Here is a 20,399-nt window from a genome sequence, read left to right as displayed (position 1 = left end):
GTGTCAAAACAATTTTTTCAAAGCTTAGGAAGACCTAATGCATATATTTACGTATTTATAAAGACACTATGGGGAGGGAGCAAGAGAGGACAAAAGGTCACAGTGGTAAGGCTATGTCAGTGAATCACTCCCATACATATCTTGATAACTGGATTCCAAATGTCGAACACCAATAACTACATTAATATAATAGCAATATGAATCTATTTCCTCTGATTCAATAAGTACTGAAAACCAGTTAATAATATTATGGTCCTTTACAATTTAAAAAAGGTGCAAAAGTTAAAAGAAAGTATGAAGGAATTACAACTTCAAAATATATTCTTGGCAAAACTTCTCCAAACCACTCAAGCTGGCTACGAATCCCTACTTGATACAATTAAGAATAAATGCATGACATAGATTATTGAAGGGAAGGATAAAGAAAACCAAGTGGAGGTAATGGTTTAAGACTATTTCAATGGCAACTAAGTTAATGTATCATGTAGTTAACTACCATAATGAAATAAAATGCATATAATCATTTCATGCTTTATTAATTGATTTACAATTTAAATACATGACGTTAACAATATTTAAATCCTAATTTCCAGCCTCTTATTGCACTGGATGTGGACAATGTATTGAGTATGACTTAGAAAACTTGGAAGAGATTCTACTTTCCAAGTCAAGCATAGTTTGACACGACCCTCACTTGGAGCAGTAAAACTCAATATTAGAGGTGTTTAAGTAGGTAATAGAAAGCTGGAAATGCTTTAATGATGGTCAAGTAATGATCAATGTTTAATATATATTTTAATATGAAAATGTTCTCTTTCAAATGAAAAGAACTACTTTGGATTCTCCATTTTTTAACTAATAGGTCTGTCATATATTGTGGTCTAATGGATAACAATAACAATACAAAATGGACCACAAATAAGCACCTACTGTCATTGACAATCAGTAACTTAGTAGTCAATTAATAATAATTTTGTTCATATGTAGTATTATTAACATGTTTGCGGAACATGATTCCTTCACAAATAAATCTGAAATTCACAATAAAATCATCAGTGATTCTAACTGCCAAAAGGGCAACATATAATTATGATGAACACACAACTAATCTTAAAAATATTTCTTTTAAATACATATGTTTATTATGAATACACATATTATAATAAACTATTGCACTCTTGGTGCCATTGTTAACATGAGGCCTCTGAAGTTTCAATACCACACATGGAATTTCATTAACTCAGGCATCTTACCACAATTAGATCAAACCTGGAGGCTCTCAATATTCAATGACAAAACATGCTTGTATACTATCAGTTCTTAACTATTCACAATTAATGCTCAGTTAAAAAAGAAGCAAGTACTAAAACTGAATACAGTGCTTTAAAAACATACTATTCTACACTTCAATGCAAAGTTCAAAAAAGTATATCGTTGAAATTTATATTTCACTAGAAATATTGTGTAACAACTATTTAGTATTTAATTATAAATTCAAAATAACACAAACTCTAACAAAGTCACAGCATTTATATTCTTTAAGGCGTTGAACGCCTCATCAGTATTTATTATTAATTTATAACACTAATGTTACATTGCTCAATGAAAATGGAATGCTTTATAGTCACTGTTTCCATGCAGTTGTAAAGATAAAAAAGTGAAGGCTGAAAGAAAGTTGTTAAACATTTCAGAAAGGAGAAAATTTAAGGACAAAGAGAAGTATGAAAAATAATTACCAGGACCAAAGACCAAGTCGCGTAAGCAAAGTAAAATATAGAGATGAAGAAAGTTAATTCCCTCAAAGTTTGATTCTAGGAGAAAAACGAAAAAAAACCCAGTGCTTATGAAGAGCCCTAAAGATGCCAACTCTTTAAAGAATGACAAAGAAAATTGAACAGAATCAAGGGATGTTTATCAATATACCCTAGCTTTGACACCAGCCCTTTCATGAAGACCACTAATAATTCAAATTATTGTGACTTTAATATCCCAAAGTGTCTCCTATTTCATGCAGCCCAAGAGAAAAGCCAACCAACCACAAGAGGATATTCCCAGCCTTCAAAAATTCAATGACCTTCTGAAATAAAATCTAAAGTCACGCTTTTCAGTGTCAATCTCTCACTCATATATCACAGCATTAAAAAAAGCAATGCACCATGGTCCTCATAGTAAGCTATTTCACACTTTACGTATTGGGCATCCTGTCTATGGAAGAGTATTCTTAGCAAGGCACCTGAAGGAGGCACTCTTCTTCAATTTTAATAGAGAAATCACAAGTTTTTTTGCTTCAGAGCATTATCACTGAAGCCCAATACTTCTATACCACATGCATTGCTGGCATTTTTGTTAAGTGAAAAAAAGACTAGGGTATACACAGTACATCACTTAACAGAAACAATAAACACTTATATTTACAGATAATTTTTGGTCAGAAAAAGATGATTCGAATTAGGGTACTAATACTCTCTCTATAAAAATGGAATAGCTGTCTATTTTTTTTCCAATAAAATAATTTAAAAAATCATTCTAAACTAAAGACAGGGCAATGCTGATGAGGCAAAGCACTGTAGCTGAAGTTAATGGTTTTTGGGGAACTAAATGTAACATAAAAATGTTTTATAAGATGGCAAGACATCCACCACTGAGACTTAATGGCTTCAATTCCAGCACTTCAATGACTAAAAACATTTAAATATCTTCATTCAGCTCAGAATGGAAATGCCTCTTGTATCAGGTTATGGATAGAATCAACTTTAAATCTAATGCAATAAATTTGGCAATATTTAATGCGTTGGCTAGGAGATAATCTTTCAATGGTTTTTGAGCAAATAGGAATCTTTCACATACTATTTAGATGTGGATATCCATTAAAGACATGACAGTGCTGGAATGACTCTCAAGCAAGCTATACACACGTTCATGCATCCACATTCTCACAGAGGATAGTTGACTATTTCTCCTCAATTGTCACACATAGGAACACAGACAGAAATGATTTATTCAACATAACTAATATATTATATTACTTCTAATCTATTTTTTTAAATTATCAAAATTAAAAAATAGTAACAACTATGAAGGCACGCTCGAATGCACAGGGTTTTGTCATGAATTCACATTGAAGTGTGTTTTTCAATGGCTCCGGTAAATCAGTCAAAGGCAGGATAAAACGTATTGATTAAAAACATGCATGGATCATCAAATGCAATAATTTGTACAGAATTATATAATAAGTGACACGGAACTGATCCGCCAACATGCACAAAAAGATTTGTAAACTTTAACAGTTTTGGTATGGGATGAGTGAACAAAAACATTTGCCATGCTGATATTTAAGTTGATGGTGAAAACAATATGCATTTGACATAACTTATAAAGATAAAATTAAAACTATAATGATCAATTAAGGGCTGCATCAGCACAGATTAACACATCACATATGGAAGACAAATGTGATATTTGCTGCATATATCAATCATTACAAACTAAATTACAAATATGTATAAGTTAAATTGGCTAACAAAAACTGTTTGAATAAACTTTATAGGGAAATAATATATTTTAACAGTGGACACTAAGCCCACCATGTGATAAAACACAACCATAAATTTATAAAGCACAATATATGTGCTTCTAAATTTGCACAGATTGGCATTTCACGCCAAGATTATGATATGTAACAATTTAAAGATCATGCACTCAGGAATTTATCAATTAAACAAATTTTTACTTTCTAACAGAGCAATTATCTAATTGCTTAATATGCAAATAAACATTCTCAAAAATTAAAGTTAAAATTTCTTCCAAAGAAGAAATGTAGGAGCATTTGGAGCTGAACACATTAATGGGAGAGTGAATAATGACTTCAATATCTTCACAAGTCTGAAATCACTTCCTAAGCAAAATGATATCCACTTCCCCAGAAAATGGAAGTGCTGCCTGATATAAATCATACCATTTTCTCAGGGTTAGTGCTTTGTTTCGTGGGGCAACAATTTCACTGAGAACATGAATATATTATTAATAGTGTCTTCACACTTGCCACCAACTAATTAATTCATGATCTTTCACTAACTCATCCATTAGTAAAAATACAACCGTGAAGATTTTTACTGGCAAGCAAAAAGCATCAGATTCATTGCCAAATCAACATGGCAAATAAGTTTCAACAAGTCTTTGAGTTTGTATAGCTTGGAAGCAAAACCCTCATTTTAAGTAAAGCAATTTGCCAAACTGGGAAACTGCACTGCCAAACCCTTCCACTCCACAATGCTCTTCAGCCCATGTTGCGAATCCAACTCACACCTTTCTAGTCTCTCAGACCATGAAAAGCTCGACATAGCGGCTGCCAAATCCTTGCTGGTGGTTTTTCTCCATCAGGAGTCTTTCATTGTCAGCATGTTGCCCAAAGGACATCATAGAAACATCATGGCCTCCTTGAGCGGCTGTGTTACTGCAAACCTCCAAGCCTCCTCCCGCAACTTGTATACACTCCTGTGTCATCTGCAGGGCAGAAGTACATTTCCCTCGTCAAGGTCTCCTCATTTACATCGTTTAAGGATACTCCAGAATGCACTGAGGGAAATGTGGGAAACGGATGGATCAGCAAAATTTTGTCCTAATAACCAAACATAAGCCTTAAACTTTTCAAACCCAGGACACTCTTATTAAAGGGACATATTTACAATGCCGTGTGCTTCCAATTTCATGCATAAGATATTATCATCTCTTTGAAAATCAGATTCAGAATGAAGTGAAAAATTTATATTATATAAAAAAATTACATTATTTAAAAAATAGTGAATTATGATACATTTCATGCTTAAAACCTGATTATATTCTTCAGTGCGTGATAGTAAGAATGCTGATTTCCTCGCAAATGGGAATGCAGAGATATCAGGAATATACACTCAAAAAAAAGTCATCTTTCAGATAAAATATTGGGCCTTTAGTTTATTAATAAGAGAGATTATTTTTGGGCCTATTGCTTATTAGTAACCTCACCTCCTATATCGAATGTGTGTATGTATATACATATATACATACACACATATACATACATATACACATATATATACATATACACACACACACACACACACACACACACACACACACACACACACACACACACACACACATATATATATATATATATATATATATATATATATATATATATATATATATATATATATATATATATATATATATATATATATATATATATATATATATATATATATATATATATATATATATATATATATATATATATATATATATATATATATATATATATATATATATATATATATATATATATATATATATATATATATATATATATATATATATATATATATATATATATATATATATATATATATATATATATATATATATATATATATATATATATATATATATATATATATATATATATATATATATATATATATATATATATATATATATATATATATATATATATATATATATATATATACACGTATCTTCGAAATGGAACGCTCTTCGGCGACGCACAAATATATAAAAACATGGATGTAGATTTGTAGAATATAGAGACACATAGAAAGGACACTCACAATATGTTATTTGACGTTTCGACAGCACGGCTGTCGTCTTCAGAATGGCGTTCTCGGGGAAGAGTGGAGAGGAAATGTGGGGGAGAGGTGGGTGAAGGAGAGGTAAAGGGACCAATAGGAAATGAACAAGGGGGTGGGGGGGATATGTAGGCGGCCATATGATGCATTCAGTGGGCTTGGTTCAGCCCGGGGGGTTTAAATGATTGGGCCACCCAGATATGCGCCATCTCGCGGGTTCTCACCTCTATTATACCAGCAGATTTGGGGAGGATTTCAATCACCGAAACGGAGAAGCAGTCGTCAAAAGATTGATTGTGGGAAGCAGTGTAAGTAGGAATGGGATAATTAAGAAATGTGGGAGATTTGGTGGAATATCGGTGGTTATTCATGCGGAGGGAGAGTGCGGTCATGCATTCGCCCACGTAGAAGGCAGGGCAGAAGTTACAGGAGATGCAATATATAATATTTTTTGAGGTACAGTTGGCGAGCGGTTGTTGCGAGACATCTTCAAGTCCACAAAACCAACTGCGAGCACCCCTCTCTCTCCCCCACCCCTATCTGCACCATGCAACCGCCCACTCTGCAAATGCTGTCATCTTCTAAGACGCTCCCCCTCCCTCAGTACCAACTCCCAACCGCTTATATATATATATATATATATATATATATATATATATATATATATATATATATATATATACATATATATACATATATACATATACATATATACGAGGGTCATCCGGAAAGTAGTACCCGTTCGTGCCGCATGAAGTGCTGACGACGCGAGTAGCCGCTGGACGAGGTCAGATAGCTTCAGTGGCTTGTCTGCCTTCTCTGAGCCAAGTTGCGTGACGCTAGCATTGCCTGTGTTGTTTCTGTGATTGTTTACAATGTTTAAAAAAATTGAGAACGCCGCCAGTTGTGAAGTGAGGGCAGTGATTAAATTCCTCAATGCAAGAAACGTTCGCCCATGTGATATTCATCGCCAATTAAAGGAGGTGTATGGAGACAATGTAATGGACGAGTCGTCTGTTCGGCGGTGGTGTCGCAACTTCAACATGGGGAGGGGGAACACACACGACGATGAGCGTTCGGGGAGACCGTCTGTCATTACAGACCAACTGGTGAGCTCAGTTGACGAATTCGTGAGGAACGATCGGCGCGTCACAATTGATGACATCTGTGAGCATTTTCCCAATGTTTCTCGAACAATTGTTCATGAAATTGTTAAACACCATCTGCATTATGCAAAAATTTGTGCAAGATGGGTCCCTCGCGTATCTCAATGAGCTGGCGGCGAAGGACTATGCAGCAGGAATACAGAAACTTGTCACACGTTATGACAAATGCCTTAATTTGCTTGGAGATTATGTTGAGAAGTAGTTTAAAGTATCCTCTTTCAAATAAAATTTTTTATGTTTGTTAATATTTACTTTTGTGTCTTTATTTCACGAACGGGTACTACTTTCCGGATGACCCTCGTACATATACATATATATACATATATACATATACATATATACATATATATATACATATATACATATATACATATATACATATATACATATATACATATATACATATATACATATATACAAATATACATATATACATATATACATATATACATATATACATATATACATATATACATATATACATACATATATACATATATACATATATACATATATACATATATACATATATATATATATATATACATATATATACTCATACATATATACATATATACATATATACATATATACATATATATATATATATATACATATATATACTCATACATATATATATATACATATATATACATATATATACACATACATATATATATATACATATACATATATACATACATATATACATATATACATACATATATACATACATATATACATACATATATACATACATATATACATACATATATATACATACATACATACATACATATATACATACATATATACATACATATACATACATATATATATATATATATATATATATATATATATATATATATATATATATATATATATATATATATATAGTGGACCTGTACGGTGAGAGCAGCTGCACTTGAAAATGATAGAGTGAATCGAAACTGGTTGTGAAAAATTTTAGTCTTCTTCATCTCTGTTATTATGGAACAGTTCCAACACATCACACCTTAATCTGGAAATTTCTCTTGTTTATTCTTAGGAAAATTTTGACATTGAACTAGTTTTACTATAATGAAGGTTCTAATCTTAAAATTCATTTACTTCCTCAGTGGACAAAAACATTTTTTCCACAAATATTTCATTGAATCACAAATCATTAAAACTAAAAGCAAGACAGAAAGTACTAAGGACATATGACAGACATATCTACAGATTTTTCACAAATGAATTTTGATATAAGTGCACAGAATGACTACATCTGGACCAAAGTGTTCTAAGATGTTTTAAATCTTGGGTAAATTCCCATCAAATGCAATTCAAATGTGGAAAAATCGATGGGAACGGAATGAATTAGAATAACAAGTGAATGACCACAGTGAAAAGTCAATTAAAAATTAAATGAATGACTCCAAACCTAAGCATAATTCTGAATTACCAAGCCTTTCATAATGTAGGGTAAATGTAGGGTAACATGGGCATTATAATTGCAATCCTTAGATATGCACACTAAGTATAGCAAAAATGTCTTAGTAATTGCATTTATTAACTGATATGAGATAAAATTGAAGTTTGAACATTTTACAGTCTAATTTAGCACTTGAGAATATGTGAAAAAAAATTCCACTAAGCTAAATTAATTGAGAAAAAATTGCATATTCCATTGCAAAAATACTTCATCATTATTTTCTGATGGTTAGTATTTTTCATACCTTTGTTCGCAGACATAATAAAATCGGTTAAGGTACTGATTGAGAGAAACTAATCAGTATTCAGAAGCTGATTCCAGTTTTCAGACTGTTCTGTGCAGAACACTTGGTGTATATCCTGAAAACCATCATGATGGTATGGTGACAAAATCATTATGAGACTTGAAGGAATACTCTGAACCAATTGAGCTAGTCTAATCCTTTGAGTGAAAGAGGTGACCTACAATCACTTCGCCTGATTCTGGGGTGATACCATCCCTTGCCACAGATTATCTCTCAAGGAAGTAGGAAAATTCCTTTTACTGGTTCTTAGTGATATTTACCATCTGGAGCATGAATTCAATTTGTTTGTCAATATCATCTGAAGCCTGTTTCACCAAGATAAAAACCAATTTACCAGTCCTTGAAAAATAATTATACATGCAATAAAAATGTAATACATGTAATTGTATATGTAGTAGAACATTTTAATGCAAATGTCCCATGAAATAGAGACGTGTTACGTATGTATTGCAAAATATTTAATGCAATTAGAGAGACAAATAGGAGAATATTAATGGTGCATTTAAATTAACTTCAACTCAATGAAATGAGTCCATAACATTAGCTTGCATATTCATCAAACTGCATGAGATGAGATTTAGTACTTTCTAATAGGACTATGATGTCTAGTGGTTGAAATTAGTGGAGGGAGGTCGCTAATTTCAAGAGGGCTGATGTGTCAAAGTGATAGAGGGAGGATTGATTCAGTCAAAGATTGAGGGGAATCCGTGGACTAAACTTAACACAACATCTTCAAACAATCTTGTCACAGCTACGCAACAGATATTTATAACATGTGAAGCTGCAGTTTCACACCGAATCAGTCAACGAGAAAAAAAAGGTAGCTAAGTGGATGTCCACATGGCAAGAATTCGACAATGAAAACAATTCAATTGAAAAACCATTGCAAAATTCAATCCCAGTGATAGCTGTTGTTGGGGTGTACTGTTAGAATGATTAAGGAATTTAGTAGAATTCAAATTACAAAAAGAAATTAATTGAGCAAGTACTAAGGAATTATACTAACAATAAGAAATTCTGCTAATACTAAGGATGTATTGTATGAGAAGTCTTGGGAACATCTGGATATTTAGAAGTTGGATATTTTGTCTGTTAAGTCTCTCATTTCTCTAAAATTCAATGGAATCAGGCTTTCACCCAAGAGCATGCTTCCATTCAAGCTTACTTAAATAACTTTTCAAAGCCAAAATCAGATTTAATTCAGGAACGATCCAAATATTTTAAATTCAAGAGGATTTGGACTACTGGATCAAAAATAATGTCCAGGATACTGGAAGCAGTTGAAAAGCCGCACAGCACTAACCCTAATGTTGTTAATATACACCCCATACTTCATGAATGGAAGTTACTCACAAGTGTTGGTGCCCCGCCATGAGCAGGATGGGGAGGCAATCCAGTCGGGCCAGCGTAATAAGACGTAGGGCTCACGGGCGGAGATGGATACGGCCAGTAAATGATGGGATGGTAACCATATGGGCCAGCAGCAGCGGCTGCAGCTGCAGCAAGGGCAGCAGCTGTGGCCGCTGCGGCCCCTGGTGAGGGTGGAGGGGGGCCTGCACCCCTAGGGGTCAGGGGTCCCCCTGGCCCCGAGGTCCCAGCACCAGAACTGGTGAGTATCTGAGATGGCTGTCCAAATGGAAAGGCAGCAAATGGAGGTGGTGGAGGAGGTGGAGGTGGGGGCAGCATGGATCCACCTTGAAAGAGAGGCAAGAGTCAAAAGTGCACCCCACAGACATCGGAACTTGTCACAATCTACAGCAAGAGTGGTCAGAAAGAAAGTAAGAGAAACATGGGAATGCAACTTCTTCATTTGCAATAAAATATTATCCATTCAGACATTATATTTCATTGAAAGGTGGCAATCCCAGTTAAACTTAATCCCCCCTTCAATTAGTTAATTCATCATGATATTACTCATCACAGTCAAATGTGCCCCATGGTATAAAGTTGCAAGTCCCACTTAAAACTTAAAAAGTGAAAACTGGATGTACTTCAGAGCTCAATTATTTTCAAATCAGCTCAAATTTTCACTCTTCCCAAAAATAGTTTGGAGTGTGATAACAATTCACACTAAGACAATAGCTTGGGAGAGACAATTATTCAAAATGGCATCCAGCTTTCTTTTACTATCAATGAAAGAGTTGAGGGAAGACAATCATTCAAAAAAATAAAGGGCTCATTAATGACTGGAGGCAAAGTAATTTGCACTGAATGCAGAGACACATTTAAGCCAAATAAACTGCTGGTAAATAGAATTCCCAAAATCTTGGCGGCACTGAATGAATTTCCAAGGTTAAGTGAACTCTGCTCCAATCATTAAATTATGAGCATCAAGAGCCAACTTGTGATGAGGAAGGCAATAAAATCATTTCAATTTTAATAAAAATTTTAAAATGCAACAGCTGGATTTCATACAATGAGTGAATGATACATGACCATCAGGTGTCATATTCTCATCTGTTTATGCAAAATTTTGCCAAGAAAGTTATTACAGCTGGGGCAATTTTGGCTATTTATGAAAGGACATTTTGCAGCCATCACAAATTGGCCCATTTGCTAATTTAGAGCCCCTATTCTTTGCCATTCACTCTCTCAATTTCCCATCACAGCCAATCGATCACTTATTCTGGGGTTTCCAAGAAAATACTCAAACTTCTCATGGGCAGTGAAAGAGCCGGGTAGGCTAAGTAAAGGGGAATAATGGCAAAGTTCAAGTAATAATTAAAAGGTTTACACCTTCTAATTTCACTTTCTGTAAAACATTGGTTTACCCATACATATTAATATCCTATTTTCATGGCTACTTAACAACCGAGAATCCTGAACTGTGGCTGAACTACATTTCATTTTGAAACTAACACAACCCATCTTTCTTCACAGCTTAGCCCAAATAACGTAGACAAAAATATAACTTTTCACTTATGCCATTGCATGGAAAAACTATACCATTAAGTTTTGAAAAGTATATCCAAAATATGCCCTGCAAAACAGAAATAGGGAGTTATAGTTCACAGAAAATATCAGACATCCAGAAAAAGAATGCAGAACTGCAATTTTTTTTCACTTGTATATGTGTGTACACTTAGTTTGTTAGGCATCAAAAAAATATGGCAATGAAAAAGCAAGTGTGCTGACTAGCGGGCAGGGGGAGCAATGCAATGTACTCCCAATAGCCCTCAATTGTGTTTCCACCCCCTCAGATTAAAACCTGGAGAACCACACGCACAGGGAAGTAAAGGACACAACAACCAGCCAGTGTTCCACTGTACTTAACCACCCACGCTCAACATGCCACTACCCTGGGTCTCTCATTGAGGTGTGACCAATTATACAAATATATTTATAACAATTTCAAGACTGATACAAAAAACTTAGACCATAGACCAACCCACCACCAGAGAAGAAGACAATAATATCACTCATTCACTGCACACACACAGGTTTTAAAAACTTTTATTAAGTTCAATTAACATGATTGCCTTCAAATTTCGCCATTTAATTGCAAATTTTATCAATAAAAATAGAAAAATTTTCAATTAGAAACGTGAATGTGCATAATTTCATATTTAACTGAAGAAACCAATTAATAATTTCAAGTTATGAATTAAATTTCTTTAGAAAAACCAATTCTATCCTAACAATGAATGCAACCACATTAATGCAGTAATTTTTTATAATGCTCATACATAAAGGGAAACTTCATATTCTACAGGCAGAAAAAACTGCCTTTTTTTAGTATGAAAAACTATTTGCCAAGATAAAATATCATTTAGTAAAATTTAGTGAATCTGATACAAATACAAAATGAGAGGTCATCACAGCTACTCAAATATTCCCTGCAAGATCTTAAGAGTAAAGGCATACTGTTTTTAGTTTTTCTCACCCAATCCCAGAGATTTTTTTAAAGCAATTAGCAATATGTAAAAACAAATCATCACGGCGATTTGAACTCAAAAGTTCATTTTTTTACATATGTATGCACACACCAAATATGACCACATTCACACAAACACAGACATTAAAAAGCATGCAATTCACCCAAGTTTTCGTCTTTGATAGATGTGAGTCCACAGAGATAGGAAAAGAAAGAAAGATCCCACAAGAAGAAATATTGCGAAGTATTGGAAAAAAAGGCTTAGCCAAGCATACCACACCATGCTAATAAATCTACTATAGTAGTGAGAGTAGATCCTTCCGCCTACCTTAAACATCCAGGGGTTGGGAAGACTCAGGAAAAGAGTGGAAAAAAACTTGAGTTTGCGCATTTTTGTATTTATAGAACCCAACCATAAAACCGCTGTGAATAAATTTCAAATAAAAATTTTATTTCTGTTCTTTCTCCCTCTCCTCCCATGATACAAAAATACATCACACTACCTAATAGCCCTTGCTAGAACAACAAAACCACTCCAGAACATAATTATTGTTCTCACCACTCACCTTTCACCTGTGCCAGGCAATTTGTGACAAGTGGTTGAACAATACGCATTATGACATTTTTCAGTTATTCCATTCCTTACAGACCCAACAGAATGTTACTACTAGCTCAAGCAAGGGCCATAATATTTATATAATCTTTTATGCAAATGATGCAGCTATTATTAAATTGGCTACATTACAAAGCTACTGGAATGTTCATAAAACAAAACAAAAATAAAGGAATATCAGTGGTTTGGTTAAGGATTTTTTTTTTTAAACGGACGGGTTCAGGTTAGGATTGGGCACAAAGGTGTGCAAAGGAAAGCATTATGGTTAAAAGACCAAATGATATAAAGGAAATTATTGTTTTTTTGCCTGACATACTATGGCAGTGCAGTTTTATGAATCATTTTAATATAATTATCAATAATAAATGTACGCTATGTAAAGCAGAAATGCACAAGACCAAAAAAAATAAATCAACAGTACATCATAAACCCTGTGAGTGTGAGTCAACAGAAAACATCACCAAATATATTTATAGATATATAAAAACAATTTCGGGGCACCCAAATGTCTATCCCCGAAAGAGACAGCTGCACACTTCCATCAGGAATCATCACTACATGCTTCATCAACAGTGAGCACTATTACAGTTGCATTTTTGACAGTTTCCAACAAAGTGGGAGGCACAAAAGGCAACTGTGTCCAGAGTCAAGGCCGTAACAAAGACGTGAATACTCATGGGAGACAACCCAGAGGTTTTTTTGACACACTTTATATGGTATCTATGTGCAAACATGTCATAAAAAAATTGTCATCACATCACTTATATGAGTCCCTGTTGGAAGAATGTTATATAAAAATGGATAATAAAGAATCACCTATAAAAAATTTAGTTTCTCTTAAGTACATGCAAATACAACCTTTTTCTTGAGAACATGGTTTAGTTGCCACCAATTATTACATTCATGAGGCACAGAGGCAAAAAAATTATGTGGGAATGTTCCAAACAAATGGTCAAGATGCAAGGCCATCCAACTGGATTGGATTTCAACATTGAGGGGAAGAAAGACAAAGCAAATGAGAGAGTACATTTGTTTTTCATTCCACATCCACCATCAAGGCCTTCCTTGGGCCCTCAGAAGTCAAGGAAAGCCCAGAGCAGACATGGGCATGCACACCTCTCTTGCATTGGCCCCTTCCCCACCCTCACAAGCAAAATATGGTGGTGTGGGAGATTCAATGGACGGAAAAGTGATGGCGAACCCACCTTGCCGCTACTATATTACGAATATGTAGTATATATTACATCACTGCAATGCTCTTCCAGATACAAAGCATGATGGACCACAAGATATATCCAAGCAACTTGAGAAAAATGATTTCCACAGATGCAGACAGCTTAGAATAGACAGGGCATCCAGGCAAGAGAAGCCCAGGAGATGAAGAGTGTTAGTTTAAAAGTTTTAAGTGATGTGGAAGGAGGTTCGCCATCACTGCAGCTTGAAAAGGCAAGGGTTTTGGTTGTACACAGACTAAAGTACTACCGGCACCAATATTGGCATTAACTGGCAATTTCTGTCAAGGCCATAGGATATAAGGAAGGGGAGTAGGGATACAAGTTGAGGAATGGAATGGTGTAACCCAAATTACGAGATACAACTGAAAAAATATATCAGAAGGAGACTTTTGACACTACTGCACTCAGCATGCATTGGCACTACCTAATAGTGACTCATGACATTGGACAGCACAACAAATGTTTTCAAGTAGTTTACTAGTCCCATTACTACAATTTAGTCATAAAAAACATTAGAGATGCACATTTTAGTGTGCATAAGTGGAAAAAGTCACCTTGTCAAACATATAAAAAGCCAAAAAAAAAGAATGATGAGAACACTGATTAGCAAGATTATGGGCAAAATGAGTTGCTTTCGGGTGAACACACATACACAATTTAAAAAATAGAATCAAATCAATGTTCCTTTGAATATTAAATGTACATCCCAATGTTTTTGAATATATTTACATGAGCCATTCCTGATATAGGTACCAAAAACTTCAATCTTAAAGTTTTGGTGTCTTTTTTCTGTATTTAATTACTTAAATTTCATCAATCCAAATCTGGATTATCAATAATCTGGATTATCCAACTAAATTTCAGCATTTGCTATATATTTTTTTCACATTGCCAGCAATGACAGTTGAAAACAAGGACAGTTTTTCTAATTGACACCCTATATTAAAAACAAGAACAATTGGATGCAATCATGATTGTAATGGAATGTTGAAAATATATAATCACACTGCTCATTATTTCTACTTTAAGCACCATGACAGCTGTGTAAGCCAACAGACAGTCTAACACTTAAACAAAGAAGGAAGTAAAACTTTGCTCATATTTACTTCAGAACATAAATTTACTGTATGTGTATATTCATGTATATACATGTGTCAAGACACATATACATACATATCTATTTTTACACATACATCTATATATGCATATTTATATAAGCTTGAAATTCAATACACAAAATAACCTAAATTATAGCTTATTGCAAAGTATATAAAGCTTTCTTATAAATGCAATTATTTTATTCACCTATAGCTTATAACCTTGGGGAGCACTAACTATGAAATGCTGTGGTTTACGGTCGTACCTACTAGTTATTGCATAAGTTAATGGAGTATATCTAATGTTAATAATAAATTTTTGTCCTTGAGTCATCAATATGAATGAGTAAACCCTTCAATTCATAACATACTTATACTTAATAAGGCTTCAATAATAAGCATTCCAATAACAAATAAGAATTATTCTGTATAAAAATAGAAATTTTTTTGGAATCAATCTCTTGCTAAACACCAACCTCCGCCAGGGCAAAACACATAACAGAAGCTATTTTTTGGTGCAAGGGTCACAGTCAACAACAAAAATATAATATAAAGAATTCAGGAATATAAATCCACCTTAAAAAAGCAGACTTTATCAAACCCGAAGATGATTCGAATGGAAACCCAGCCGGCAACCACAACTATTCATCGATAAAAAAATGTCACCGTGAAAAATAAAAGGGTTCGCTTTCCCTACATGTAAAACCTCGCGCGGTAATTCATGGCCTGGAAGGCCATCGCGGCGGCCGCGGCAGGGTGCGTGAGGGCCGACCCTGGCGGCATGGGGAGGGCACTGGCCCCTGACACGGGCACGTGCGAGGCCTGCGACGTCAGCGGCTGCTGCTGCCACGGTCTCTTGGCCAACACGCCCGACCCCTGACCCCCGCCCACCCCCGGAAACGCCTCCTCCCACGACCTTTTCGCGCTCATCTGCTGCTGCGCTACGGCCATGGCCGCCGCCACCTGGGGGGTGATTCCCGCGCCCGCCGTGCCGTGGTACGGCGATGCCGTCGTCACCGTGGGGGCTTTCATGGGGGGGTGCAGATACTGCGGGGGGGGGGGCACGGTGGCGCTCCCGCCGAGCTGAGAGGGGCTCGTCGACGTGATCGGGAGCCGCGGGGGCATGTTTAGCAGGAAGAGGCTGTTGGGGTTCCCTGCGGGGTTAGCGGCATGCGCCTGATGGGCGTATATGCTCATTGGGTTGTGGGGGCCGTAAGGGTTCGCGGAGGGGACGGAGGACGCGGCCGCCACCGCCGCCGCGGCCTGCAACAGTGGGGAGTAGGGAAGCATGGAGCCGGCGGCGGTCGAAGTGGCGGGGGGCGGGAGGGACCTGGCGGCCGCCGCGGCAGCCGCCGCCGCCAGAATGGACTTGACATGGGCGGCGGCCACGGGGGTCGGGGGCAGCCCGGACGCTGCTGGGTTTCCATTCAAGTCCCACGCAGGGACGAGGGCGCCGGCTACGGGGGACGGCGGGGGAGGGAACTGCGTGGGCGTGGCGGGGGAGGTGACCGAGGGGGGCAAGTGCGGGGGTGCCTTGGCGGCGGCCGTGGGGGAGCCCCCCATGGGGCCGCCGCCGGCCTGCTGGCTGCTAGCCGCCGCTGCCGCCGCCAGGCCCATCAACCAAAGGTTGCTTCCGGGATTGTTCCCGGAGCCGCCGGCCGCGCCGTCGTGCTGCTGCTGCTGTTGGTGCTGCTGGTGGTGGTGCTGTTGGTGGTGGGCGAGGGCGAGGTTCTGGGCCGCCAGGGCCTGCGCCTGGGCCATCATCAGGGATTGGTGGGGGTGTTCCGGCCAGGCGGGCGACTGCGGAGCTGGGGGCGGAAGAGACGGGGGGGCCGTGGCCGTGTGAGGCGGGATCGGGGGTGGGTGGCCAGCGGGGGCGGTCAGGGAGGCGGCACCGTGGGCCGGGGGCCCTGCGCTGGGGACGGAGGGCCCCGAGGCGGGAGTCAAAGCCGGCATGGGGGCGGCGCTCAACATACCGGGTGAGAGAAGCGCGGCGGCCACAGCCGCTTTGTGATGGGCGTGGTGGTGGTGCTGGTGGTGGGCGTGGTGGTGCGCGTGCGCCGCTGCCGCGTGGTGGGCGTGGGCCGCGGCTGCGGCGGCGGCGGCCGCGGCGGGGGACGGAAGCCCGCCCGTCAGGACCAGGTTCATGTCCTCGCCAGAACACTGGAACACTTCAATGTACCGTTGCTTCTTGCCGAATCCCATGTAGCGGTGGTGCTTCTGCTGAGCTGCCAGGAAGGCGGACTGCTCCGAATCCATCTGGATGAACGCTTCCCCCGATGGCTGCCCCTAGAACGCGAATTGCCCAGTCAGCGTGACACTAGACACTAGGAACAAGGAGTCGTTCGAGGGGTGGTGGGCACATTTCTTGCAATTGTGCCTTGGCAACAGCCAAAAAATTTAATGGCAAAAACAAATAGAACGATAATCCTGATTTAATGAAACGAACGTTTTCTCTCGGCTCCATGAATTCATCTATTTCCATGAAGTTGGCACGCTGCACAAAACTGATACCAAACGTATTTATAACTGTCAAAGAAGATTTCACGTTTTTCCCTTATATTTTTAATCTAGTCACCCTTAAACACCTCCTGAAGTAATGGATAAAACATGCCTCACTTGAGAGCCCATTCTGTAATAAGGATTCTAAAATTAAGAATCATCACAGCCATCCAAAACATAGTTACTAATTCCATTTGGGTTGGGAAAAAGATTTTTTTCAAACAAAAGTAGCATTCATAGTAATAGGGAACATTTCCTATCTGGAAGTAAAAGGAGGGAACCAAAATTCACAAAGCAACATAGTAAATTTTGCATTGCATACCCCGACATATAACAAGTATTTCCTTCACTTACAAAAATTAAATAATTTGAAAATTGTAAAGGGATATGATAAGCTAACGTTTAAAATAATCACCATCATGCTGTATCCTACACGTGGGAATTAAGTGCTCATGCTGACAATTTGATACATATTTCTGAAAAGAAGCGATTTCAGATAAATCATCGATGATATATCGTGCTAACTGAATAACGTATGTTAAATTCTCTTATCGTCGACTTTTCATTATGTGGTGCAGTCTTTATTGTCAACATAATTGGTGCGGGAAACAGCAGTATATATATATATAGAAATGGATGCTGAAGTGAGCTCTGAACCTTCACAAATTTATACGAATGGGACAGAAACAGAAATTACAGGGTCAACAAAATTTTTCCTGGTTTTCTAACATTAAATTGACATGGAATTTTACTGGCACTGCATCGCGGACACATGTTCAATAGACCATATTTGAAAAAGATTTAAAGTTAAGTGGGGCCGCATGGACATTCAAATAGCTGATTAAGTGGCCAAAACAATTGAACAAATGAGCGAGTCACTGAGAAGGGTGAAAAAAATACGTTTACTTTTTTAAACATCTTCGAGAAACAGATGGGCATACGAACCTGCGCGTTGTAAACCATGTGCACTCCTTGGAAGACAATGTTCTTAGCATGCTCTCCCAAGAAGTCCAATATGTGCTCGACCTGGGCCTCGTAAGGGAGTCCCCGGAGGCGGACGCAGTCCTTCCTTGTGCCCGACGTGATTATGTGCTGGGGAAGGAGCGGCACGGAAGATGCGGCGGCGGCAGCGGCGGCGGCGGCCGCGGCTGCAGCTGCTGCCGCCGCCGGGATCTGCGCGATCAGCGGCTGCTGTGGCTCGTACGTCTTCGGGTCCAGCGATCGATTCAGCACCTAAGGGGATGAAAGTGAGGGATGACCTCGTCAGAAGAACGACGATATCCTTAACCCCATAGGAATATGGCGCGCCGTGTGGGCGAGAGACTTTTTAAAGCAGTGCTCATGTCTCTGAATACGTTACGTCAAAACCAGGATGCACTATTTTTATCTTGGTGGCACTCTTTGGTCAACTGGTTCGTCCGCCAAACAATCAGCGATCAATCCCGGTTGGGGCTAAAGATATTTTGATTTTAACGGGTTCAGTTAAGATGAGTGAAAAAAGGTAAAAAGAAAAACGTAGGAACTCGGAGGGAAAGGACATCCGTCAAAACTCCTCCCCTCCTCTCGCGTTAACTTGGGAACTGATTTCGAGGGCAAAATAAAAAACGAATTAATTCTACTTTCTCGTTGCACCGACAAATGTTCGTCCGTGTAAGGGCAAGTGATTATTTGTTTGTACTTCGAAATGGGTGAAAATCAGTTGTTCGACTGTTGTTTATTCCTAAGATCGATTCCATATCAGCACACGCCAAACGTATCAGCCACAATAACTAGAAGGGTAAAGGCTTTATTTGCAAACAACGATTTGCAAATAATATCAGCACCACGAAGACATTCCATGAGCCTCGCCTAAGCTAAAAATTGTCTGAGAAAATGTGCTGGAAAAATTATGCGAGGCCGCTAGGAATTAATTATTCCAAATTTTCAAGTCGAAAGTCGTATGCCACTGTTTTGGTGATCACTCCGTGGAATGTCGCCACTTTACAAAACGCTAAAAACACCGAAAAAGAGCGTAATGGAATTTTATGTACTAAATGAGAGTTTTATCTATATTTTCTCATATGATAAGCGCTGTATTAGAGGCCTAATTTAAAGGTACGGTGTAGTATGCACTAAGCCATAGCTTCGGAAAAAGGTTAATTATTTTATGAAAGTTACAAACCATAACAAAAGCTACTACCATGGTCATTACCTCCTGTTTATCGGGCTTTACTCAATAAATGGCGGGTTTTAATAAAAAATACGATGCATGCACCGGAGGAGTGGATGCTGGCGAAAGCTTTACCATCTAACTAACCTAATAGGTGCATACGCCTGAATGGCAGGAGCCAATGAAACCTTGATTTTCACCCCCTTCCCAATCACTTAGCACTGTGGTTAACACCACCTATTCGTCGCATTTAGGTACGGGGATGAACATAAAAAGTAAAATTCAAGCATGATGGGTCAGTCATTTCCTTTGATTCACTCATTAGCTACAATCATTAAAAAGGCTAGTCGTGGAA

General features: G+C 37.9%; 1 protein-coding gene across 2 annotated transcripts in view; it reads right to left on the bottom strand.

The window, feature by feature from the left end:
* Positions 1-519: 519 nt before the first annotated feature.
* Positions 520-20,399, bottom strand: part of fus (epithelial splicing regulatory protein fusilli) — a 349,111-nt gene continuing 329,231 nt past the window's right edge. Inside the window, exons 9-12 of one of the 2 annotated variants that reach the window (XM_071592848.1) lie at positions 18,841-19,128; positions 17,370-17,682; positions 9,928-10,268; positions 520-4,503 (exon numbers count right to left, since the gene is read on the bottom strand). In XM_071592848.1, coding sequence (XP_071448949.1) covers positions 4,318-4,503; positions 9,928-10,268; positions 17,370-17,682; positions 18,841-19,128 — 1,128 coding nt within the window. In that variant the 3' untranslated portion in view covers positions 520-4,317. Of the gene's footprint in view, positions 4,576-9,927; positions 10,269-17,369; positions 17,683-18,840; positions 19,129-20,399 lie in introns of both variants that reach the window. The other variant, XM_071592849.1, reaches the window with a different exon arrangement.

This window comes from Hetaerina americana, unplaced genomic scaffold, assembly GCF_022747635.1.
Source record: "Hetaerina americana unplaced genomic scaffold, ioHetAmer1.1.p SCAF_5, whole genome shotgun sequence".
Taxonomy (NCBI): Eukaryota; Metazoa; Arthropoda; class Insecta; order Odonata; family Calopterygidae; genus Hetaerina; species Hetaerina americana.
The sequence above is the reverse complement of the archived record's forward strand: the minus strand, read 5'-3'. Positions and strand labels throughout refer to the sequence as shown.